Source organism: Aotus nancymaae, unplaced genomic scaffold (genome assembly GCF_030222135.1).
Source record: "Aotus nancymaae isolate 86718 unplaced genomic scaffold, 86718_ANA_hifiasm-v0.15.2.pri h1tg000067l, whole genome shotgun sequence".
In the NCBI taxonomy this organism is placed as follows: Eukaryota; Metazoa; Chordata; class Mammalia; order Primates; family Aotidae; genus Aotus; species Aotus nancymaae.
In genome coordinates, this window is record NW_026988482.1 from 27237005 (window position 1) to 27263568 (window position 26564).

A 26564-nucleotide genomic window follows, 5' to 3' on the forward strand; every position below is an offset into this window, starting at 1 on the left:
ATTATTGGGTTCCTTTGGAGTTATCATATTTTCTTGCTTTTCTTGATTTCTGTGTCCTTACATTGATATATGTGTGTTTGGTGTAATTGTCACTTCTTCCACTGTTTTGAATTTACTTTCATAGAAGAGGACTTTTCCCTGAAGATGTACCTATGGTGTTGGTTGTGCAGGGTACTTTGGTTCTGATTCTGGGTGTGTACAGTAGTGTAATCTCTGTTTGATTCCTTGTACTGTAAACAGAATCAGTGGTATCCATGACTTCTTCAGTGGCTTAGGGCAGCCCCCAACCTTTTTGGCACCAGGGGCAAGTTTCATGAAGACAATTTTTCCATGAATGGTGGTGGGGTTTGTGGGGGTAGGAGATGAGGGTTGGGTGGGATGGTTTCAGAATAAGATTGTTACACCTCAGATCATCAGGCATTAGAGTCTCATAAGGAGTACACAACCTAGATCCCTCACATACACAGTTCACAATATGGTGAATCTATTGCCACCGCTGCTCTGACAGGAAGCAGAGCTCAGGTGGTAATGTTCGCTTGCCTGCCACTCACTGCCTCCTGTGGAGCCCAGTTCCTAATGGGCTGTGGGGGTCTGGGGGCCCCTGGATTGGGATGCAGTTGATAGTGGAGGCTATGGTAAAGTATTGCTGGGGACTGGGCTGTCAAGTGGGTCTAGGCAGGCCAATTCTTGAGACTCTGGCTGGCTTGCTAGAGTGCCAGGAATGGCAGCAGTGGATCAAGGGTGGGTCCCTGAGCCCCTGGGCAGTGGGCATGGCAAGGGTGAAGGCAGTAGCAGTGCTGAGACAACCCTCTGAGACCCAAGTGTTGTACAACGGTGCTGGCAATGGCTATGATGGGTGGGCTAGTACCCAGATCAACAGGTAGCACATGAAGATGGGTGCCAGTTGTGATGGTAGTGGCAGGTTGAGTGGCTCTGACCCCAGACCCTGGGAAAAGTGCTCAGCTATCATTGGTTGTCAGTTGGGTTGGACAATCCCCAGGCCCCTGGATGGGATGTGCAGATAATGTAGGTGATGAATCAGTTGCTGCTTTCAAGATTGTCAACAGTTTGATTATGATGTATCTAAATAGGATTCTCTTTGTGTTTCTCTTACGTGGAGCTGTAGATTAATGTATTTCATCAAATTTGAGAGGTTTTCAGCTATTATGTCTTCAAATCTTTTTTCTCCCCCTTTCTCTTCCCTCCTCTGGAGCTCCCATTATAGGTCTACTAAGCAACTTGACACTAGGGGTTGCTACTCTCTCTCTACAGCCAATGACTTAGGTGAAGGCTGTACTTAACTACCTCAAGCTCATAAGCATGTACCATCTGCTGATAGATCTGTGCATAGTTGGGGGATGAACTCAAAGTTGCACCCAATTTTCAAGTACCCCTTGGACTTCTGCTTTTCACCAGGTTCTTTTGCATCTTCCCCCACAGCATGTATAGTTTTCCAGTTGGCTGGGAATGTGTGGAGAGCTTATCTCAGTCCTTTTATAGACATCTAATTTTGAGAATATTCTTTAACTTGGATTATCACCTCGGGCCATCAAAGTTGCAGCTTTACTCCATGCAGTTCTGCATCAACCACTTTTAGCTGGCAAAGTCAGATTCCTCCCTCTCCTAAACTCCACACATATATACTCACTATCTTCCTGAATGAATGTATCTCCTCTGGTGGCAAAGCTGCTGGTTTTGCAGTTAGTTCTATGCTGGCAAAATTACTATTCTCACCAACCATGTTTCTTTCACTTCTTTTTTGAGTATGTTATCACTTATAAGAATTTGCTTCAAATCAATCTATTTTGTTTTCTTGCCAAAGGGAAAAAAAATCTATGGAGGAGATTTGATGGCAAACACTAACATAACTTAAAAGTCACATATTCTAGGAATCTATGTGAACTTGAACTGCATCAGAAATAATCCAATTTGTAATAAGGTCCTGTTATCAAAATATTTCTAAATTATGGCAAGTGACCCAAAGTAACATTTTATAGTTTGATACAATTAAAACAAAACTTTTCTCTAAGTATGTGATTCAACCAAAACGTCATCTACTTGTCTGGCCCAAAGTATCTATGAGGAAAGCAATGCTACTGTATGATATGGCAAAAACTTGATGGACTCACTGTTGAAAATGGTTTCTAGTTCCAGCTGGCCTCCTTAGGTTTTGATCTACCAATAATATAAAGTGGCATTAAGTCCCCACACTTGTGAATCAACTGATTATTTTCCTGTAATACTAGGATAACAGCTGTGTCCCAGGTAACTTTCAATCTTTCCTAGGTCTGATGACCAAATTGACAACTATAAAAACATTTCCATCTCATCGTATCCACTTAAAAATAGTCAATACCCTGAGTTTTCATTCATACAAACAGGACTCTTTTCCACAGCTAATTAAGAGAACAGCTAGAAGACAGCATATTTCTTCATATTCAATAAAATGAAAAGAAACCAACCTCTTTTTTCTTCTTCTCTTTTTAGTTTATCTTCCTCTATTTCTTTTGGCAATTTTTCCTTTTTCTCTTTCTCCACATCATTATGCAAATGTTTTGTGGTATAGCTGAGTGCTGGTGAAAGAAGAATCTCTCCATTTTTGCAGAGTTCATCACGAATTTTAATAAAAAACTGCTGAAGTTCTACCGCATCTTCATATATTTCTGAATCTGTCCTATAACGGTATCAAGAGTATCCACTGACACAAAAGCTGTTTCTTTTAAACATGTCAATTATATGTTAAATTCTATTAAATGCTTCTTTAATTGATATAATGGTATTTCTGTACAGATCTATAAAGGGTATCTTTCTGAAGTTTGTTAGAACAAAATCCAAAGTGTCATTTTACCATGGTTAAGTCTCATACCCACCATTTTCCTTTACTTCAAGGCTCACTTCTTGTACAGCTCATGTAAAAGGAAAGGCCTCACATATTTTCCCTTGGAGATACATGGCACATGCATCAACTGATTCTGGCAGGGAAAGGTGGCTGCCAGAACCAAGAATTGTACCAACGCTCCACAACATGTTCAACACTTACTTTTATCTATTCTTTGGATTTTTACTTTCTCTTAATAGCAGACAAGCATATTATTACATAATAGGCTTTATCTATCTAGGCTAGTGAGAGCCTGTGAATATGTGAACCTAAAGCAAAGCCATGAAGGCATTCTATAATGGTTACAGGCCTTAGATTTAAGTGTTCATTTTAATTTCCCAGAAATAACTGTGTAATTCTGGAGAACAGGCAAAGGCAACATAATGAAAGACGGAAAAAAGATTATCTATGTCATATCCAGAACATTTGAGTCTCTTTCCTCATTTATGAAATAAGGGGTCAGGCATGGTGACTCATACCTATAATCCCAATGCTTTGGGAGGCTGAGGTGGGAGGACTGTTTAAGGCCAGGAGTTTGAGATTAGCCTAAGCAACACAGCAAGACACTGTCTCAACAAAAAATTAGCCGGGCATGCGGGTACACACCTGTAGTCCTAGCTATCTGAGAGGCTGAGGTGGGAGGGTTGCTTGAGCCCAGGAGTTCAAGGGTGCAGTAAGTTATGATGGCACCACTGCATTCCACCCTGGGTAACAGAGCAAGACCTTGTCTCTCAAAAAAAAAAAAAAAAAAAAAAAAAAATCAATAAATAGGCCAGGTGTGGTGGTTCATGCCTGTAATCCTAGGACTTTGGGAGGCCAAGGCAGGTGGATCACTTGATGTCAGGAGTTCAAGACCAGTCTGACAAAAATGGTAAAACCTCATCTCTACTAAAAATACAAAAATTAGCCAGGTGTGGTGGTGCACCCATGTAATCACAGCTACTCAAGAGGCTGAGGCAGGAGAATCGCTTGAACTCAGGAGGTGGAGGTTGCAGTGAAGCAAGATCGTGCCACTGGACTCTAGCCTGGGCAACAGAATGAGACTCTGTCTCAAAAAAACAAAACAAAACAAAACAATAAATAAAATGCAGGGAGTTGGCAATATAAACTTTAGAATTTAGACTGGAAGAAATTTTATTACTATTTCTAGTCCACTGTGGTCTGAGGAAGGTTTACATGTAATTGTGTGTTGTTTTTTTTTTTTTGAGACCAGGTCTTGCTCTGTCACCCAGACTGGAGTGCAGTGGCGTAATCACAGCTCACCATAGCTTCAACTTCTTGGGCTCAAGCTGGCTAATTTTTAATATTTTTGTAGAGACAGGTTCCTCCCTATGTTGCCCAGGCTGGTCTTGAGCTCCTGGCCTTGAGTGATCCTCCCGCTTCAGCCTTCCAAAGTGCTTAAATTACAGGTGTGAGCCACCACACCTAGCTGGCTTAAATAGAATTCTATTAAGTAAGAATACCAGAGTCTAAAACCGTATTCACAAAACTAACCACAAAGGTCTTAGCAGTTACAGAGACACTCTGGTCAGAGGAGTGTGGCCAAGTTAGCCGCCTGTTGATATATGCCACTAGAGCATCAAACTTCAGAGAGGTCCCCAGGATGCCACTCCCCATCAGCAAAGGTGAACTGGCAAACAATTAAAAGACACTATCAATAACCTAAATGGTGTTTCTGGAAAGGGTTTTCTTTTTTTTTTTTTTAAAGATGAAGTCTTGCTTCTTCAAGAAGCAAGGCTGGAGTTGCCAGGCTAGAGTACAGTGGCATGATCTTGGCTCACTGTAACCTCCACCACCTGGGTTCAAGCGATTCTCCTGCCTCAGCCTTCTGAATAGCTGGGACTACAGGTGCACACCACCATGCCTGGCTAATTTTTAGTAGAGACAGGGTTTCACCATGTTGACCAGGCTGGTCTCGATCTGTTGGCCTCGTGATCTGCCAGCCTTGGCCTCCCAAAGTGCTGGGATTACAGGCGTGAGCCATTGAGCTGGGTCTTTTCTTTTTTTTGAGACGAGTTTCGCTCTTGTTGCCCAGGCTGGAGTACAGTGGTGCAATCTCAGCTCACTGCAACCTCTGCCTCCCAGGTTCAAACGATTCTCCTGCCTTAGCCTCCCAAGCAGCTGGGATTACAGGCACCCACCACCACACCTGGCTAATTTTTATACTTTTAGTAGAAATGGGGCTTTACCATGTTGGCCAAGCTGGTCTCAAACTCCTGATGTCAGGTGATCTGCCTGCCGTGACCTTTCAAAGTGCTGGGATTATAGGCGTGAGCCACTGTGCCCAGCCTTAGAAAGGTTTTAAATATATTTTGGGGTCATAGAAATGTTAGTACTTGTAGGAAAGCAATAAAAATAAAACTCACCAAGGGAAGACACCCATGAAATACTTTTTTTTTCTTCTTGAGACAGGGTCTCACTCTGTTACCCAGGCTGGAGTACAGTGGCATGATCATGGCTCACTGCAGCCTCAATCTCCTGGCTCAAGCAATCCTCCCACTTTAGCCTTTCAAGTAGCTGGGACCACAGGCACATGCCACCAAGCTTGACTGATTTTAAAAATTTTATTTTAAGTAGAGATAAGGAAGGTCTTGCTACGTTGCCCAGACTCATATGGCACTCCTGAGTGCAAGCCATACTCTCACCTTGGGCTCCCAAAGTGCTGGGATTACAGGTATGAGGCACTGTAGATCAAAATTAGAAGGAAATTTAAATTTAATGTAAATCTAAATTTGACTGCTTCTTTTAGAACATTTAATGTCTTCAGCAAGCTCTTAAAGTGAGAAATCTGAGATTAAAAAAAAAAAGCTAGGGTGGGCATGGCTCACGTCTGTAATCCCAGCACTTTAAGAGACCAAGGCGGGTGGATCACGAGCTCAGGAGTTCGAGACCAGTCTGACCAACATGGTGAAACCCCATCTCTAGCAAAAATACAAAAATTAGCCAGGCGTGGTGGCACGTGCCTGTAATCCCAGCTACTTAGGAGGCTGAGGCAGGAGAATCGCTTGGATTTGGGAGGTGCAGGATGCAGTGAGCCGAGATCATGCCACTGTCCTCCAGTCTGGGTGACACAGTTGAGACTCTGTCTCAAAAAAAAAAAAAAAAAAAGCCCCATGAAGTACTTAAAATGGTGATTAAATTTCTATCAGTCTAACCTCAGTTCAATGCCTTAGAGCTATTTTATTTAAAGGATTCGTGGACTGAAGCCAAACCCTGTAAGAAAAATGCTAAAATGCTGTTACTATTTCCAACTCCTATTTCAAATTATAAACATTTATCTTTTTAAAAAACGCATTCTGTGACAGGCTGTATTTTAAATTTATGCTTTTCAAGAGATCTTCAATTTTCTCTTCCTCCTCATTGGCCATAATCTAGATGACTTAGTAGCGTGTCTTCTCTTCCCCATAGAATATACTCACTCTTAAGAAGTTTTGGCTAATCAGTATTCAGAATAGCATGCTACCAACTATAATCATGTACATAAGTGGACATAATACATCAAAGCAATATTCTTTCGTCTGTTTTGTATTAAACAGCACACATCTTCAAAATGAAAATGGCTTTGAAAACATACCGATTCATCCTTCTTGCCCTTTCCAATACTTCAAACATATGTTCTTGAAATAAATCAAGCCGTCGGTAGCGATTATTTTCAACATTCTTCCTAATTATGTCAAACGTAAGGGGTGGTTTGTTAGGAAAGTTGGGATCCACAGCAGGTATTTCTGCTAAAGAATCGCTGTAGCATCTTCCCTCATCATCCTGATGACTCATGACTGACACAAAAAGATTGTGGATAAGCTCTTGAATCAGCAAAGTCACATTTGGGACATGAGAATCCTCATCTCCTTCCAGGTCTCTGCGTGTTTCAAGCAGGACTTTGTGTAGGACAAGAGCATCTTTGTAGATCAAAGATTCAGGCTCATTGTATGTACAGGCATTATTAAACATCATGACAAAGTCCTCAACCATAGAGTCAATATCTTGGTACTTGTTTGCCATCATGTGACTTCGAATTTTTTCCATGTCCATGGGCTTTTTAATAGTCAGATAGTAGTCAGGCAACTCAGATCTGGAGGGAAGCCTCAGAAATATGGCACTGAGGCGGCGACCCCTTTTATCAGTATAGTTCTTTACAGCTTCATAGACCTCATTGAGTTTCTGCTGCATTGGAGTCATGTATTTTGATTTTTTAGGAGAAATGCCACTCTTCCTACCTAAAGAGAGAGATTTAATGTTAAATGAATAAAGTAAATGAACCTAAATTTGCATATAGATGGTAGCATAACCAAAAGAGACTATTGCAGGTAATTTGTAAAACCCAGCAATTAGTATGTCTATAGTGAAATATAATCTGCAGAAAAAAATAACTAAAAAAATTTTTTAACTGTTTTAAGTAATCATATTTTTCATGGGAGACCAAGTACTGTAAGGTTGAGAAAGCTGTGAATAAGGAGGAATAAAGCAAACGAGTAGCTATGTGACATTTTATCACCTCTAGTATCCCTGAGAATTGAGATTTTCAACATGAGATAAGAGATAACACATGTTAAAACATAAGACATTACTAATTACCTTGAGGCCTTTAATCTCAATTGAAAGTAACACTATGAACTTATGATATATTTTATCTTTAAACATAAACAAACATACACACACAAATCTCCTAGCTCTGTCCACTAAAAATCCTAGAAACACTAACTACCTCGGTAGCTGTACTGCATACACTAGTTTTAAATACTAATTCCAAATACTAATATTGAGAAGCACTCACATTTTAGCAAAAATATGTAAAAGGTAGGAAGGTAGGGCTCCTTGGCAAATGGCTGATTCTCAGTCTGGTATGTCTCCAAACACTAGACAGTAAAGAATCTGAATAACTTCTTACCATGACTTCATGTCAAAAGAATATAGGAACTGGCTGGGTGTGGCGGCTCACACCTGTAATCCCAGCACTTTGGGAGGCTGAGGTGGGTGGATCATCTGAGGTCAGGAGTTCAACCAGCCTGGCCAACATGGCGAAACCCTGTCTCATTAAAAGTACAAAAAATTATCTGGGCATGGTGGTGGGCACATGTAATCCCAGCTACTTGGGAGGCTGAGACAGAAGAATTGCTGGAAGCCAGGCAGTGGAGGCTGCAGTGAAATGACATCACGTCATTACACTCCAGCCTGAGCAACAGAGCAAGACTCTGTCTCAGAAAAAAAAAAAAAAAAAAGAATATAGGAACCAGCCTGAGTATCAATAAGGACAATAACTTCAATTACAATTCAGTCATATGTTTAAGACTGGTAGTGCTTAACAATACATAAAAACAAACAACAAAGTGGGTAAATATTGAAGGATGTTAGTAAACCAATGCATTATTTTGAAAACTTGTAAATAAAGGGGAAAACAAAACAAAAATAAGCTTTCATCCTTTCAAAAAGCAAGACACACAGACGACACTGTACCTACCACTGGGTAATCAAATATTAGATAAGGCAAAGTTCTTCTATATAGAAGTATTCCAGCTAATAAGTAAGGAATAAAATTAAAAACTATCACAATTTTATACCCTTTTCATGAATTAATAATTAATGAAGTACGCAACAACACCTGTTAACAGAAAGACAAATACATTTCACATGTACCTGATGGAAGACCATATATTACCTATGAAGTCACTTTTTCTGCCAAAGGGAGAAGATAGGGGATCAGACCTAAATCTGATCAAGCCTCTAGCTCCAACTACCAATTTATAGGAGAGACAAAGGACCGAGGTACACATTAAAGTACAACGTAGTGGGCTGGGTGCGGTGGCTCACGCCTGTAATACGGCACTGTGGGAGGCCAAGGTGGATGGATCGCTTGACCCCAGTCTGGCAACATGGCAAAACTGTCTTTACTAAAAATACAAAAAAATGAGCTGGACGTGGTGGCGTATATCTGTAGTCCCAGCTACTCGGAAGGCTAAAGTGCGGGACTGCCTCAGTTGGGAGGGGGAGGTGGCAATGAGCCGAGATTGTGCCACTACACTCCAGCCTGGGTGACAGAGTGAGACCCTGTCTCCAGAACACACACACACACACACACACACACACACACACACACACACACACAAACAGACACACACAAAACATGTGAATGCAATTAGCAAAACCCAGACTATGGGAAACTACAGGACAAACCTAATTTCTTCAACAGATAAATGGTAAGGGGTAGAAAAAGAGAGATATGGAGGGGAGTTAGTATTGGGCCAGGCACAGTGGCTCATGCCTGTAATCCAAGCACTTTGGGAGGTTGAGGTGGGCGGATCACAAGGTCAGGAGTTAGAGACCAGCCTGGCCAATATGATGAAACCCTGTCTCCACTAAAAATACAAAAAAAAATTAGCCAGGCGTGGTGGTGCATGCCTGTAGTCCCAGCTACTCGGGAGGCTAAGGCAGGAGAATCGCTTGAACCTGGGAGGAGGAGGTTGTAGTGAACCGAGATCGTGCCACTGACTCCAGCCTGGGTGACAGCAAGACTCTGTCTCAAAAAAAAAAAAAGGAATATCAATCAGTTGTAATATGTGGACTTTATCTAGATTCTACTTTAACCAGACACTGCCTCAAGACATGGTACAACATAACGGCAGTGAACCCCTTATGAAGTATCATAAGCACCATCAAGCTCAAACTTAATCTAATCATACCTTTGAAGTTAACTTGCATTTATAAAAAATAAGTGAAACAAAGAAAAAAGTTACAGACATCACAAGGAAGCAAGCCTGTCTAAGCTAGAACTTGGGACACTGTACAGAAAAGTAACCTGATTTCTTCAATGAGTTTGGCATGTGGAAAGAAAAGGAAGGACACTGCTCTAGATCATGGGTTTAAGAGTATAATAATCCGCCAGGCCCAGGGGTTCACGCCTGTAATCCTAGCACTTTGGGAGGCCGAGGCGGGTAGATCACTTGAGGTCAGGAGTTTGAGAACAGCCCGCGCAACATGGTGAAACCCCATGTCTACTAAAAATACAAAAAACATTAGCCGGGCATGGTGGCACGTGCCTGTAGTCCCAGCTACCTAGGAGGATGAGCGGGGAGAACAGCTGGAACCTGGGAGGTGGAGTCTGCAGTGAGCTGAGGTCACACCATGGCACTCCAGCCTGGGCAACAGAGTGAGACTCCATCTCAAAAATAAAAAAAAGTATAATAATCAACTGGGCACAGTGGTTCACACCTGTAATCCCAGCACTTTGGGAGGCCAAGGCGGGCGGATCATTTGAGGTCAGGAATTTGAGACCAGCCTGGCCAACATGGTGAAACCCGGTCTCTACTAAAAATACAAAAATTAGCTGGGTGTGGTAGTGGGCACCTGTAGTCCCAGATACTCAGGAGGCTGAGGCAAGATAATCACTTGAACCTGGGAGGTGGAGGTTGCAGTGAGCCAAGATTGCACCACTGCACTCCAGCCTGGGCAACAGAGTGAGACTCTGTCTCAAAAAGAAAAAAATATATATAATAATCAAATGTATTAAATAGAACTTACTGAGAGCCTGATTTGAAGTAATCAACTAATCAACTATAAAAATATATTTGTGAGACAATCAGTAGAACTTGACAATTTATCACGTATTAGATGAAACCAAGAAACTACTGTTAATTTTGTTAGGTGTGACAATTACTTCAATGTTATTTATGAAAAGTCTGCATATTTTATTTTATTTTTATTTGTTTTATCCTCAAAGACAAAGTGGTAGATATCTGCATATATTAGAGATGCATATTGAACTATGTAGACGTAAAATGACACGGTTGGATTTGCTTCAAAATAATTTAGGAAAAAAAGAAGAAAAAGGGGATAGGAAAGTGTGTCACGATTTTGACAAATAATCAGTAGTAAGCATATACAGGGGTTCATCGTACTATTCTTTTATTTTTGGAGGCAGGGTCTAGCTCTGTTGCCCATGCTGGAGTACAGTGGCATGATCAGGGTTCACTGCAGCCTTGACTCCCGGGCTCAAGCAATCCTCCCACTTAAGCCTCCCAAGTAGCTAGGACCATAGGCACATACATGTGCCATCATGCCTGGATAATTTTTTATATTTTTTTGTAGAGACAGGGTCTCCCTATGTTGCCCAGGCTGGTCTCAAACTCCTGGGCTGAAGTGATCCTTCTGCCTTGGCCTTCCAAAGTGCTGGAATTACAGAAGTGAGCCACCGCCCCTGGCCACTGTACTTTACATTTATATATGTTTGAACTTTTTCATTAAAAAACATAGAGAAATAAAAAGGAGGCCAGGCATGATGGCTCACACCTGTAATCCTAACACTTTAGAAGGCAGAGGCAGGAGGATCACTTGAGCCCAGGAGTTCAAGACCAGTCTGGTCAATACGGGAGACCCTGACTCTATTAATTTAAAACAAACAGAAGAAATAAAAAAGGAAATTAACATTCCACATTAAAAAGCCCTTTTGGCCAGGCATGGTGGCTCACGCCTATAATATTAGCACTTTGGGAGGCCAAGGTGGGTGGATCACAAGGTCAGGAGTTTGAGATCAGCCTGATCAAGATGGTAAAACCCTGTCTCTACTAAAAATACAAAAAAATTAGCTGGGCGTGGTGTACGCACCTATAGTCCCAGCTACTCCGGAGGCTGAGGCAGAAGAATCGCCTCAACCCAGGAGGTGGAGATTGCAACGAGCTGAGATCTTGCCACTGCACTCCAGCCTAGGCAACAGAGTGAGACTCCGTCTCAAAAAAACTGAAAAATTAAAAAAAAAAAAGCTTTTATCCTGAACTTTGAAAAATGCATATGTGAATTTATTTATTTAAATGTGCATTTATATAGTCATTGTTAAACTGTTATTAGTCTCTTATGAAATCAATTCTAGTTAAAAGGTACTGTGTTCCTATAAAGTGGAATGAAAGTTTTACATTTCTGCAAACCTTCTGTATGCTTTTACAATTCCATGAAAAGATAAATGCCTTAACAAGAAGGATTTGGCCAGGCGTGGTGGCTCACACCTGTAATCCCAGCACTTTGGGAGGCCAAGGCTGGCGGATCACGGGATCAGGAGATTAAGACCATCCTGGCCAACATGGTGAAACTCTGTCTCTACTAAAATACAAAAAATTAGCTGGGCATGGTGGCATGTGCCTGTAGTCCCAGCTACTTGGGAGGCTGAGGCAGGGGAATCGCTTGAACTGAGAGGCAGAGGTTGCAGTGGGTCGAGGTCATGCCACTGCACTCCAGCCTGGTGATAGAGCAAGACTCCATTTGAAAAAAAAAGAAGGATTCATCACTAAGCAGTAAATCACACCCAAATCTAAATCTAGTAACAAATTTAATTTATAGTCATTTCAGTTAAAAAAAAAAAAAAAAAGCTAGTCTGGGCCAGGCAGGGTGGCTCATGCCTGTACTTCCAGCACTTTGGGAGGCTGAGGCAGGCAGATCACTTGCGGTCAGGAGTTTTGAGAGCAGCTGGGCCAACACAGTGAAACTCCATTTCTACTAAAAATATAAAAAATTAGCTGGACATGCTAGCATACACCTGTAGTCCCAGTTACTTGGGAGGCTGAGGGAAAGGATCACTTCAACCTGGGAGGCAGAGGTTGCAGTGAGTAAAGATCATGCCATTGCACTCTAGCTTGGGTGACAGAACGAGATTCTCTCAAAACAAAAACACAAACCAAAAGCTAGTGTGTTTGTTATCCCCCTTTTCAGCAAATATTGCTCTAATGAATATCATTATCCAAATTGCTTGGTATCTATTTTATTCACATATTTTAAAGAAGGCAGTAACCATTATCTAATGGTATTAATGACTTCTGCTGTCTTCTCTTCCAATCTTTTTCTTTTTTCTTTCTTTTTTTTTTTTCTTAAGACAGACAGAGTCACCCATGCTGGAGTGCAGTGGTGTGATCTTGGCTCACTGCAACCTCTGCCTTCTGGGTTCAAGCAATTCTCCTGCCTCAGCCTCCCGAGTAGCTGGGATTACAGTTGTGTGCCACCATGCCCAGCTTATTTTTGTATTTTTAGTAGAGACGGGGATTTACCATGTTGGCCAGGCTGGTCTTGAACTCCTGACCTCAAGTGATCTGCCCACCTCAGGTTCTCAAAGTGCTGGGATTACAGGCATGAGTCACTGTCCCTGACCTTCCCTTACAACTTTTAATAAAACAACCAACCACAGACTACACTCAAATGACAGCTGAGTACAGTACAGTAGCTAGACATCTCTAAGTCCTCAAATTCTGTCCAGTTGGAACTGCTGGGATTCATTTTTAATTCTAGTAATTGTCAGACACTCATACCAAGAAAAAAAAATCTGCTACTATGGGGCCGGGCGCAGTGACTCACACCTGTAATCCCAGCACTTTGGGAGGCCGAGGCGGGTGGATCACGAGGTCAAGAGATTGAGACCATCCTGGTCAACATGGTGAAATCCTGTCTCTACTAAAAATACAAAAAATTAGCTGGGCATGGTGGCACGTGCCTGTAATCCCAGCTACTCAGGAGGCTGAGGCAGGAGAATTGCCTGAACCCAGGAGGCGGAGGTTGCGGTGAGCCGAGATCGTGCCATTGCACTCCAGCCTGCGTAAACAAGAGCGAAACTCCATCTCAAAAAAAAAAAAAAAAAAAATCTGCTATTATACTCTTAAAGCATTATATGTAGAGAAAAAAATCTATTCTATTTAAAATTTACAAAATGTCCACTGCATTTAAGAAAGTAAACAAAACCTCTAACATCATATTTTACTCCCCACATGCTTATCACAGCTTAGCTACTTAAAATACAGTAAACAAGAGTGCTTGACAAGAAGAAAGAGACTCCATGCTGGAGTACAGTGAGTTCAAATATATTAATCATTTAATTAAATATTATTTCAGAAAAATCAGCATCTCTCCTTGATAAACTAAACTAAATAAAAAAGTTTGAGGCTGCCTTACTCAGCTTGAGTTTGGGAGAAGCCATGTCATCATCATCTGGTAGTGGGCCCAGCTCTTTCCTTTTCTCCTTGAGTAACTTCTCCAGGATATGTGCATCATTGTATACCTACATTCCAAATATATATTTAAATTATTTTCTAAAAACTTTGTATTAAGGTATAAAATGCATCCATAAAGAAATTTTGAAAAGACAATTTAGGATAGTTGGGAGTTTAAAGAGAACCCAAAACAGGCTCACAACAGAGCAATAAAAATCACTGTATCTGTGGGAAAGCCTAGGCCTTAACTGGTTTATTTTTAAGCTTCCTGGGTGATTCTAATGTGCAGACATGCATGTTAACGTTTGAGAACCACTGTAGTAGAATCACTGCAGGTTTTAATAGAAGTCCTGAAACACATTTACATGTGTTGTGTTCTTCAAAAACCTTTATTTTCCACTGGACACTCAAGGTAGCAGACTTAGCCCAATGGAAATTAGAAACTAAAAATATCTGATAGTTGGAGAGCAATATCTCAATATCTTAAATCCCAAATCTGAGTTCACAGTCTGAAACTTAAATCTATGAACAAAAAAATTAACCTTGCTTAGGGATCTCTCTCTGAGGACTGAGCCAAGAGTGGTAATATGTAGTCAAGAACAAGGTTACTCACCTCATGACCTTTTAGTAGAGACGGGATCATAAGTTCCCTCCTCTTACCTCCCCAGCAGAGGCTATGTCCTCCCTTGGCCACCCACCAAAGCAGAGGAGCTGAGGGAATAAGTGACCTCTCTTGTTTGGCCACCTCTCTTAAAGGTGGCTTTTTCTTCTACCAGTGATAGACAAGTGATACAGTGGCCAATGACACTGAGGACTGTGTAAACCCCTAAGATAGAACCATTTTTTTGGATCTATAAGCGTCCTCAATGCATACTTTATTTTATAATCAAATGTAACTGCAGAGGGAAACAAATGACTTGAAAATTTTATGTTATTTCTGGGAGATGTAAAGTGGATAAAAAGATACCAAATAAAAATGTTTCAAAGAAGGGAGACTGTATCTTAGTTATGCTGATAAAGAACTAAACAAGATGCTTCATAGTAAAATCAAATCAATCAATTAAATCAATTATTTAGGGGTGCATTTATGAGACTATCATGCTGGTTTTTATATAATTATACCATTTTCTATATAGGTTGTCTTTGGAGAAGTATGGTTGTTGAGGATAGAAATAATGATGATGATGAAAGATTTTAATGCTATTGGTTTTTCCTTTGAGTGCTTATTCAGTACCACGCACTCTGCTAAATGCTCAGTATACATTATCTCTTTTAAAGCCTACAACAACCCTAATGCAAGTACTATTATTAGTCCTAATTTATAGATGAAGAAACTGAGGCTCAGGAAGGATAAATTACTTACACAGAGATTGACAGAATGAAATTCAAATCTAGGATGTCAGATTACAAAGTAGGAACTTTTAACCTTTATAATGTACTGCCTCTGATTGTAAACAATGAAGAAAAATCAAAGTATTAACCTAGTCACCAAAAAGAATAATCTACGTTAAGCTTCTAGAGCTGGTCTCTCAAAATGCATTATTTTACAAGCACCTCCATCCCCCAAAATGTGCCTACTTCAGGACCCCTGCCCCTCACCTGGGAGCCCTCCTCGTTGTAGTGCCTGGCATTCCGGAACATCAGCTTCATGTCTTCTATCATTCCCTCTTCACCTGCATATTTGTCATTGCGGATGTTATGCTCAATTATTTTCAAGTCCATTGGCTCCAAGATGATTTTATAATAATCAGGATAGTCCTTTTTGGATGGTTTAACCATAAATAGGTCACAAAGTCTTCTGCCTGAACCTGGCTCTCGAGCTTCAAGAACAACATTGAATAAGATTTTCATTCGCTGCTTTCTTATGTTCTTTTTACTGTTGAGGGGGAAGGTAGAAAAAGGGAAAAATGAGAATAGGTTCAGTTTTCTTAATATAAGGATGACCATAAAATGAAACAAATTATTTGTGGACAGGTGCTTTATAACGATTACAATTTATTTATTACATATGCTACAAACACACTAAACATGCTGGAAGCTATAAGCAAATATTAGAAAAATTTCAAAAATAGTTAAAATATAGTGATCCTGGCAGGAGCAGCAAATGAATACCAAAAAAACTTTATAGATATTTCATGAAATGCAATGTTGGAAACAAAGATCCTCTCTGATACCAAAAGAAAATGAAATTATATAACCAACTGAAATATATATATTTTTAAAGAAGAGTAGAGCAGAAGTACAATAAAACTAGTAATTCCCTATTGTTAGTAATATCCTCACTTTTGAGCACAAAAACAAAACAAAATAAAAAACCTAGAAAGAGAAGTGTTTCATCTCTTAAGACAAGTAATCCAGAACACTTGCATATTTTGGTTGTCTGAAAACAAAAGGAGACTGTCTGCCAGACTAGTGTCTTTATAGTGGGTATGAACCTTTCTGTCAGGGTCGTCCTTGCTCTCTCCATCAGCATTATTCCACAATTCCAACCTACTTTAAAGAGTAAGTGGTAAGGTTCATCTGAGTTTTCTAGAGTAAAATTTTTATTCTTGAGCATGAATCCCTGTCTTGTTCTCCAAATTCCTTCAGTGAGTTGTGATGCTAAGAAACTGATTTGAGCAGTGTGGAACAAAGCATAAAGGACTATAGATTAGATGCAGAGTTCAAAAGGGTTCCAAGAGAGCAGACAGTCTTATCTCTTAATTGTTGAAAAAACTGGCTCTAAGAGGGTAAATGACTTGCCCAAGGTGAGCTTCCTAGTAAATTATTAGAAGAGATGCTCTTCCGATATGACTTCTGGTTAACTGTTCTTATATACTCAGGACACAGATAAAGAAATTCTAGACAGATAAAGAAATTCTAGTCAGACTAACCAGCAGTCTCCAAGTGAACAGTCAAGTAAGCAATGACAAGAAATGACTTATGACTTAATTTCTATTAAAAAAAAATTTACTAAGATCCTACAATATCCTACAGTCATCCCTTGGTATTCATGGGGAATTGGTTTCAGGATCTCCCTTGGATACTAAAATACACAGATGCTCAAGTCCCTTATATAAAATGGTGTAGTATTTGCAAACAACATATGCACATCCTCTTGTATACTTTAAATCATCTCTAGATTACTTATAATATCTAATACATTATAAATGCTATATGGTTTTGTTATACTGTACTGCTTAGGACATGATAAGAAAAAAAGTCTGTACATGTAGAGTAAAGATGCAATTAAAAATTTTTTTTCTATCCATAGTTGGTTGAACTCCTGGATGTGGAAGCCATGAATATAGAGGGCCAACTGTACTTAAAGGTAAGTATTTTTTATCTGTTTCCTATACTGTAGGTAGAAGAAAGTTCATTCTTCAAGCAAACTATGTAGCTGTATAGGTCTTCTGGTCCAGTATACTGACTACTTGCACTACTGCTGCGTTATGAAGAAGCCAAAGGCCAGATATTTTCTCTCCAAGGTTCAGAATACACTTGTTTAAAACACAGAAAGAAAAATAAAGAATTAACAGTTAAGAAGATAAGTATCTATCCTTAAGATTTTTTTTTTTTTAGACGGAGTCTAGCTCTGTCACTCAGGCTGGAGTACAGTGGCACGATCTTGACTCACTGCAACTGCCACCTCCCTGGTTCAAGGGATTCTCCTGCCTCAGCCTCCAAAGCAGTTGGGACTACAGGCACCTGCCACCACACCAGGCTAATTTTTTGTATTTTTAGTAAAGACAGGGTTTCACCATGTTGGCCAGTCTGGTGACCTCCTGACCTCAATAGAACTCCTGACCTCATATGATCCGCCCCCTTGGCCTCCCAAAGTGCTGGGATTACAGGCATGAGCCACCACGCCTGGCCTATCCTTAAGATTTTTAAGCTTCTTAGAAATGCTTATCTTCCTAGCATCATGGAACCTAAGGCAAACAAAGTGTTTAGTTAGGAAAGAAACAGACAAAAGCCTGTTTCCTACTAGAACTGGGATCATCCTCATAACTTGTGTCTTCACTCTGACTGCTTATTTCCTGCTCACTGTAGACCTTGGACAATTCCTGTCATTTTCTCCCCTCACTACTTTTTTTGTGTTAAATAAGTTTGTTAATGGCAATCCAGACGTTTTATCTAGCGGAAACTCCTTCTCCAAGGAGACATCCTGGGACAATGATGTGACAGGAGGAGTTCTCTCATTCTAAGTCTTTGGCAAGCAAGTAATACAAGGGAAGTTGGGACAAAATTCCAATACCACAGAGCTCCACATCTGGGCAGAGATTAGAACACAGATGACTTTAATCTTCAGGGGTCTCTAAAGAAAAATTTCAGAACCTGACTTTGAAGTCAGATTGGCTTTGATTAGGTCTTGCATGTGGGGTGGACTTTAAAAGGAAGACAGAGGAATTCAATGTTGAAGCTCTAAGCTTACAAGATTTCTTTAATAAACAGGACAGAATAAAATCAGTTCTCATTCCAGCAATTTCAAGAGGCTTAACAGTTCAGTCAAGGCCCTGACCTGGACCAGAAGGCGCACCCCATTCTCATCTGGGTTTCAGCACACCAAGCCCAATTATCATCAGGATTTTCTGTATGAAGCTGCAAATATTCTCAGATGGGAGTAAATCTAGGGCAGATTTTTGTAAGACTTTTAAAGGCGAGAGTTTTTAACTAAATTTTGCCAGTGAAGTAAAAGAATGGCAAGTGGTCCATTCTTCTAATGCCAGTAATTCTGATACTTGGCAGCTTTGAGTGAGACATACCCAGAATGTGGAAATCTAGTTGTATATAAGAAACTACTCTAATTTAATAACTAAAACTTACTGGGTTGTTTTTTTTTTTTTTTTGAGACAGAGTCTGAGGCAGGAGGACTGCTTGAGCCCAGGAGTTTGAGACCAGCCTAGGCAACATAGTGAAATGCCATCTCTTAAAAAAGAATAGCCAGGCATGGTGGCACATGCCTGTGATCCTAGCTATACATGAGGCTGAGGTGGGAGGATTGTTTGAACCCAGGAGGTCATGGCTACAGCGAGCCATGATGGTACCACTGCACTCCAGCCTGGGCAACAGAGTGAGACTGTCTCAAAAAAGACAAAAAGGCCAGGCATAGTGACTCAAACCTGTAATCCCAGCACTGTGGGAGGCCGGGGTGGGTGGATCACCAGCCCAGGACTTCAAGACCAGCCTGGCCAACATGGCAAAACCCTGTTTCTATTAAAATACAAAAATTATCTGGGTGTGGTGGTGCGTGCCTGTAATCCCAGCTACTCAGGAGGCTGAGGTAGGGGCATCACCTGAACCTGGGAGGTGGAGGTTGCGCTACTGCACTCCAGCCTGGGAGACAGAGCAAGACTCCATCTCAAAAAAAAAAAAAAAGGACAAATAAATACTTAAGAGGACAACCATTCAGATCATAGATACTATTATAATAAGTACACTAAAATTTTTGAATTTCATAGGAGATGGGACATAAAGGGTCCTGTGCTATCAAAATAAGTATATTATAACAGTTTTCCAGTTCTTGCAAGCCAAGTGTCTTGAAAAATGGCTGCTTATTCTAATTTACACAAAGTTTATGCACTAGCAGAGGCTATACTGAATCCCTGATGTGAGATGGCAAATTGATTTTCCAGGATCACCATCAACACTATCCTCCAGAACTCAATCCAACCTGAAACACCTGAATCAGTCACTTTTTGCTCCCCCAGGCTGATCAGCAAGTTCTAGAGGACTTCCACAGCCCTTCTACATCTGATTTTCCTTTTAATGTTTCATACCACAATGTTAGAACTTGGCTCTCATGCTTTGTAGCTAACCACTTTCTCAAATGCCCTTATCAGTATCTTCCTCTAATTAGAGCTACTATTTATTATTATATATACTAATATTTACAAATACATATACACCAAAGTCCTGTTTACAGTTATAAACTATAGCTACTAATACTTCTACCAAATGCTAAACGCTGCACTCTCATTTAATTATCAAATTCAGAATCAAGTACAATTATTACCCCAACTATGCAGATATAAAAACTGAGACTTAGAGACAGCAAATGGATACCTAAGGCCATAAAGTAAATAACCAAAATAGACATTTGAATCAGCTGATAATCACCATACTGGTTTTATGTCCCTTCCTTTCCCAAAAGTTGGCGCAGCCCGGCACAGTGGCGCATATGCCTGTAGTCCCAATTACTCAGTAGGCTGAGGTGGGAGGATCACTTGAGGCCAGGAGTTTGAGGCTGCAATGTGCCATGATGACACCTGTGAATAGCCACTGCACTCCAGCCTGGGCAACAGAGCGAGACCCTGTTTCCTAAAAAAAAAAAAGGTGGCGCTTACCAATGGCCTCTCTAATCAAAGTCAACCCTGTTCACAGGCTTTAAGGTCTCCCAGCATTTAGCTCCCCTGCCTTAAGAGCTTCAGTTGTACTTACTAGCAAGTAAACCCAAAGGTTTCTTTTACAAGCCTTGCTATATTTAACCTAAAGTCTTCAAGAAATAAAACCTTTTCATTCATATTGCTATATTTAACCTAAAGTCTTCAAGAAATAAAACCTTTTCATTCGTATTTTCCAAGGAATCTTCCCAGACGAGTAGCATCTGACTAAAAACAAAACCAAAATCTACCAAGTCCTGATGTCCATTGATGCTACTTTAGGAAAATAATCACAGCTACATTTACTGAGTACTCACTGCATCCAGACCCAGTTCTAAGGGCTTTAAACATAGTAACTAATTGGGTCCTCACAGTAATCCTATGAAGGTAATAAGCTTCATAGGAGCCAGGTAATTCGGTAATTACTTCAAATATTATCTATAAGAACAACTAGGATTGTAACTCAGGCAGCCAGGCTCTAGAGCTCAGGGTTATAACACTACCCCATGATACCCGCTCCATTTCTATTTCTACTACCACCTAGTTTGAGTGCCATATATTATGAATGATATGAAAGAATACAATCCATGGTCTTTTTCTTAATTTTACCATTTAATTAAGAAAATTTTTCTTTAGGAAAATATTAGGAAGATGACAATGATAACACAGCAATTTTATTGAGTGGAATACATATGGTAGTAACATGTAGGTAACCTCAGGACACTTAACTTTCAAGGGAAAGTATGGTGGGGAAATAATCTTTCCTAAAGCTATCTGGGCAATCATAAAACAATCCTATACAACTGCTTAATAGTGTACCTTATGCAATTACTTTACTACATTGCTTCAAAATGATTTCATTTGTTTTCAACCTGCCTCTTTCCTTGGCCTATATGTTCCTGGCAGGTAAAAGAGGTGACTAAACGTTCTCCTTTACAAACTGTTTAAGAGCAGAGTTTAGTGTTCTGTAAGCAACTGATACTCTGTGAACATCAGAAGGCAAATGTGAAAACAAAAGCACTACATGATTATTACAAGTACTATGACATGGCAACTCATAGGTTGTTTTGAAATCATAAGTAACATGCAAAAGAATAAATGCTTTTTATAAAAGACATGAACAAGATCAGAGACTGAGGAAATGTATTCATGCTCAAGAAGCACTGACCCACACACAGTGTCCACATGCACTGATGTCACTTGGATTGTGAAGCTGATTTTGGTCCCTCCACCACCCTCAATCTGTAAAAGGCACCCCTGAAAGGGAATCAGCACCTGCCAGTCCTGGTCACCAGCACTGCCACCTTAGACCTTTTGCTACAGAAACACAGCCACAATGATTGGTGAGGGGGCTTTCTGTCTCTGGCAAAGCTAGCAACAAATTAAGTCTACTCCTGAACTAGGCTAATTCTGAATTTATTTTACTAATAAGATTTTTAAAACTGTACTACTTTGTTTATTCATAAAATAAACTGGCACCCCCAATAAAGACTTTTTTTTAACATGCTTAAGGCTTCACTTTTCACCTAATCAGTACTGATCATGCCACAGAAGATACACTTTAAAAGAATGTTTATGCATAAAAAAGGACTGCACACCTGGATAGCCTCCTGAGACCCAACATCTCACTGTCATGAGTGTTCCTGGGAAAGCAGAAACAAACATTACATGTAAAGAGAAACAAAACAAGCAACATTGGAGGGTCATGTATAAACCATGCGTGGTTGAGGAAAAAGAAAATTATTCAGTCTAAAGTATCAAAGATAATATTTGAAACATTTCAACAAGGAAGACAGAAGGTGGTGGAAAGAATGCACCCCCAGAATGAAGAGAATTCAATTTTTCTCACATTATTTGATATTAAAAAAATGGCAAAGGCAGAATGATACAGAGCACTTAGAAGTCAAGTTAAGTGTTACTTGGAAAACTTAGCAGTGACTTCTGTGGCCAAGATTAGCTTAATCTTCTAGGCTACCATCTGCCTAACTGCTGAAGAAATCTCTTATTACCAAAACCTCTCAACATAACCCTCATCGTGTTATTTCCTTTTTCACAGTCCAAAGTATGACTTAATTCTTTTAATCTTTTAATGTCCATTCATGTCTACATTTCAAACCCAGCTTCTTTTATTATTTTAGTGGATGATTTATACTCTTAATTTGTGTTTTTCACTTCATTTGTATAAAACACTTCCTAAGAAACCCATTCATAAAGAGACTCTTTGTCTGAAGTGAGATTTTTTTATTTTAAGAATATAAAGCTTAACGGTTTTTTACAGGAGGTTTTAGGGGAAATTTTTTTTTTTATTTGAGATGGAGTTTTACTCTTGTCACCCAGGCTGGTATGCAATGGTGCAATCTTGTCTCATTGCAACCTCCGCTTCCTAGATAAGCGATTCTCCCGCCTCGGCCTCCCAAGTAACTGGGATTATAGGTGCACGCCACCACACCTGGCTATTTTTTTTGCATTTTTAGTAGAGATGAGGTTTCACCACATTGTCCAGGCTGGTCTTGAACTCCTGACCTTAGGTGATCCAACTGCCTCGGCCTCCCAAAGTGTTGGGATTACAGGCATGGGCCACCACGCTGGGCCAAAAACTTTCTTTTAATCTATTTGGGTGTCCCACAAACTACTAGCCACAGAAATATATAATTGAGGATCTGGCCCAGGCTAATACTTCGTTGCAACTGTTTTCTTAATACTCAACTAATTTAAGATCTTTCTGTCCATTCAGTGTTGGCACTAATTGTACCATCACTTTTGCCTCCATTACCTTCTTTTGCCTGAGAAGTTTTTATCTTTGATAGGTGACTGATCTGGAAAACACAGGTGATGCTGTAGTAGAGTTACATAATTACACTCAAAGTTGTTCTTGATTTGATGTCTTTGATCTGGTTTCACACCTTTCCTCCGTTGTCCCTGGTATAACAAGGAATTAAGAACTTGGAAGGATGAAATTCATAGGCCAGTAATGGAGGAGACTCACATCTCAGGGTACACCAATCAATTTAATTAACATGGCAAAGCTTAAAAAATTCTCCAAAATGCTATCTATAAGAAGGAAAGACAGGATAGCTTCTCTTTTTTTAAACTACTTCTTAAATTCTTCTGATCTTAGTGGATCTTTTAATGCATGTACAGACTGTGCCAACAGTTACCAAAGACTTCATTCAACTATGAATCTTCATTCAACTAAGCCAAGCCTGGCTATTAGTGATTAGCTTATTCCTTATTTAAGGTATCTTCCTTGGACTGACTGTTGCTGCAAAGACGGTGAGGCAGTCATGATTAAAGGACAATACAGTGTTCCACAATTATCAGGCGAGAGAAACTCTGTGTGGGAGGTGTAGACAGAAGAGATAATCTTGCATAATTCCTTATAGGATCCCATCTTCAGAATCTCACAGTAAGATTCCCTTCCACAAAACCAATGAGAAGGAGAAAAGGTTAGGGAAGTTGAGAGAAAGGTTAGATAGGGGGGAAAAAAAAACCCCAAAAATCTAGCTCAGCTTTTTATGAGCTATAAGAAGTTATGATTTGTTATCTTACAATCTGGCATTCTTAAAATGGCAAATAACAATGAGGTAAACAAGGATAAATAAAGGGATAGGAGCAATGGCTTACCTCACTGCAGTGGTAGTATCAAATTTCTCCTTACCTTTACTAATTCAAACTGCATCTCTGTAATTTGCCATGTAGAAATTACCCAAGTTAGATTTAAGTGGCATTCTTAAAATGCCTCATTAAAAATAATAACCCGGACAGCAAAAAGAATAACACATTTTGCCAAGTTACATATGTAGTAGGCATTTTTATCTGAGTCATCTAAAAGTAACATGGCACTTGAACCAAAAAAAGGTAATCATCCAATTGCAAATGATTTTTAAAAGATAATACGTTACAATATATTTAAAGCTTACAACTTGATAGCTTAAAAAAAAACTATTTTCTTCATTTATCTAAAACAAAATAAACAGGAACTGAGATGTCCCCAGTTCTAAGAAGAGTATATACCTTTTTCTTTTGGCACTACCAGTATCAGAGGTGGCTGAAGAGATCATGCTGTCTCCATCTTCAATATCATCTCTCCTGGCAAGCTCTTTCTTCTTTGCCTACAACAGACCAGATCTTAGGAGTCAAGCTCATTCTGCCAAACACTCCTCTGAATATATGAATTTTAAAGAGCTAGACATACCAGATTCACTCAGAAAAATACAATCACATGCAGGATGTACAAAATGAAAGAGTCATTAAACATTTTTAATAATCACTTTTAACAAAAGCCTGCATGACAAAAAGAGTAGGTTAAAATATGCATCTACGGAGTTGAGGAGTCAATGCCAGCCAGAGCATTTAAGACTACAATGAGTGCTGACTGGTTAAAAGCACTGAGGCAAGCTGTAGGAGCATCCTGCTCTGGTTGCCCTATTTAAGTAAAACTAACTCAAAAAGGGCCTTTGGTACTCCTGACTTCTAAGGGGCAGTGTGGCTAAGAATAAAGTTTAATGCAAGAAGTGAAAGATCTACTTTTCAACACACACATTTTAAAAGACCTTCTGCAAGAGCTCAAAGTCCAAGCACAGCAGGCTTAGGGAATGTACAGAGTACTAAAAAGGTAATACCTGAAAGTCTTAGCACTAAGGTTCAGTGTTAATCACATAAAATGAAGATTCTAAGGTAATCTAAAATTGCCTTTGTTGCCTCCTTGTTCAGAGATTTGCCTTTCCAGAAAGATTCTACCGAAAACTGTCAAATAAACCCAATTTGTGTTTCCTATCTATCTTTTCATCTTAAAACCCCTAGATGAACAATGACCTGAGATGTCCTTTCAAGGGGTTCTCAGAGAGGATCTGATAAATTCATAGATAATATACAAAGATTAATAATTAGCTTTCAGCTGTCCTTTCTCATAGGACCAGCCCTACTTTAACAGGGGTAAAATCTGGAACCAAAGGAATAAAATCCAAATGATGGAATATCATTCATGATTGGAGGGTGACTTCATGAGAATCCAAAAATTACTGCACAGGGACCAGTCCCTGCTTCCTCCAATCACAAAGCTAACCCCATCTAAACTATTATTTCTACTCTATATGGCCATGACAACTCCAAAAAAATATTCAGGCCAGGCATGGTGGCTCACTCCTTTAATCCCAGCACTTTGGGAAGCTGAGGCAGGCAGATCACAAAGTCAGGAGCTCAAGACCAGCCTGGCCAACATGGTGAAACCGTCTCTACTAAAAATACAAAAAATTAGCTGGGCATGGTGGCATACGCCTGTAATCCCACTTACTTGGGAGGCTAAGGCAGGAGACTTGCTTGAACCAGGGAGGAGGTTATAAAATACATATATATGTGTATATATATATTTTTTGAGACAGGGTCTCACTCAGTTGCCCAAGCTGGAGCACAATGGCACAATCTCAGCTCACTGCAACCTCCACCTCCCAGGCTCAAGAAATTCTCCCACCATAGTCTCCTGAGTAGCTGGGACTACAGGCATGTGCCACCAGGACCGGTTACTTTTTGCAGTTTTTGTAGAGATGGGAGTCTTGCTATGTTGCCCAGGTTGGTCTTGAACTCCTGAGCTCAAGTGATTCTCCAGCCTTGGCCGTCTAAAGTGCTGGGATTACAGCTGTGAGCCACTGCACCCAGCCAAATGATGTGATATTGCTGATGGTGGGGGGGATCACACATCTTACTAGAACACACTCAAAACAGGCAAAATTATTTTAATCATATATACAACAAATTCAGCAAAAACAATAAATCACACCTGCATAACTTGCTGCAATTTTAGAACTCGCTTGTAGATGGCTGAATTAGGCACATTATAGCGTTTGGCATTTTCAAACATTAAATTCAGATCACACTCCAAATGATCTAAAGTTTCATATTCTTGATTCTTCAGCTTTGTTCTGTGAAAGACAAAGAAATTGCTAGAATTTTCCATCATAAAAACTATGAAACATTCTTCCTGAAAGTCAATGCAAAATCTTGACAAGCACTAGATGGTATCTTTACTAGTAATACCGATTAGGAACTTAAAAATGACTTTTGAGATATAAAGTAAGGAGGCAAAAGCACCATTACATTAAGGCAGTATGACAGTTTACTTGAAAATCCAAAAGAATAAACTAAAACACTGTAAGAAATAATAAGAGGACCTAGTAAAGTGGTCAATTACAAAGAAAATATTCTACTTAAAAAAACCCTAATGGAAAAATCCTGATAATGGTTAATAAGCGAATCTTAGGAAGGCATGAAAATTAGGGAAGTTTTAAGTGACCTGAAAGAAGAATCATGGTGAACTAAACATTTCTGAAAACAGAAGACCATTCTAATTCATAAGGGTTAAAGAGACAG

At 39.8% G+C, this 26564-nt stretch overlaps 1 protein-coding gene across 50 annotated transcripts in view; it reads right to left on the minus strand.

Moving 5' to 3' along the window:
* Positions 1-26564, minus strand: part of PBRM1 (polybromo 1) — a 153860-nt gene that overhangs the window by 66323 nt on the left and 60973 nt on the right. For 32 of the 50 annotated variants that reach the window (XM_064367191.1, XM_064367185.1, XM_064367168.1 and 29 more), the window contains 6 exons: positions 25975-26116; positions 24213-24310; positions 15436-15712; positions 13799-13904; positions 6453-7095; positions 2463-2674 (listed from right to left, as the gene is read on the minus strand). In XM_064367191.1, the coding sequence (XP_064223261.1) occupies positions 2463-2674; positions 6453-7095; positions 13799-13904; positions 15436-15712; positions 24213-24310; positions 25975-26116 (1478 nt within the window). Of the gene's footprint in view, positions 1-2462; positions 2675-6452; positions 7096-13798; positions 13905-15435; positions 15713-21796; positions 21842-24212; positions 24311-25974; positions 26117-26564 lie in introns of all 50 variants that reach the window. The other 18 variants (XM_064367175.1, XM_021671623.2, XM_021671630.2 and 15 more) reach the window with 1 other exon arrangement.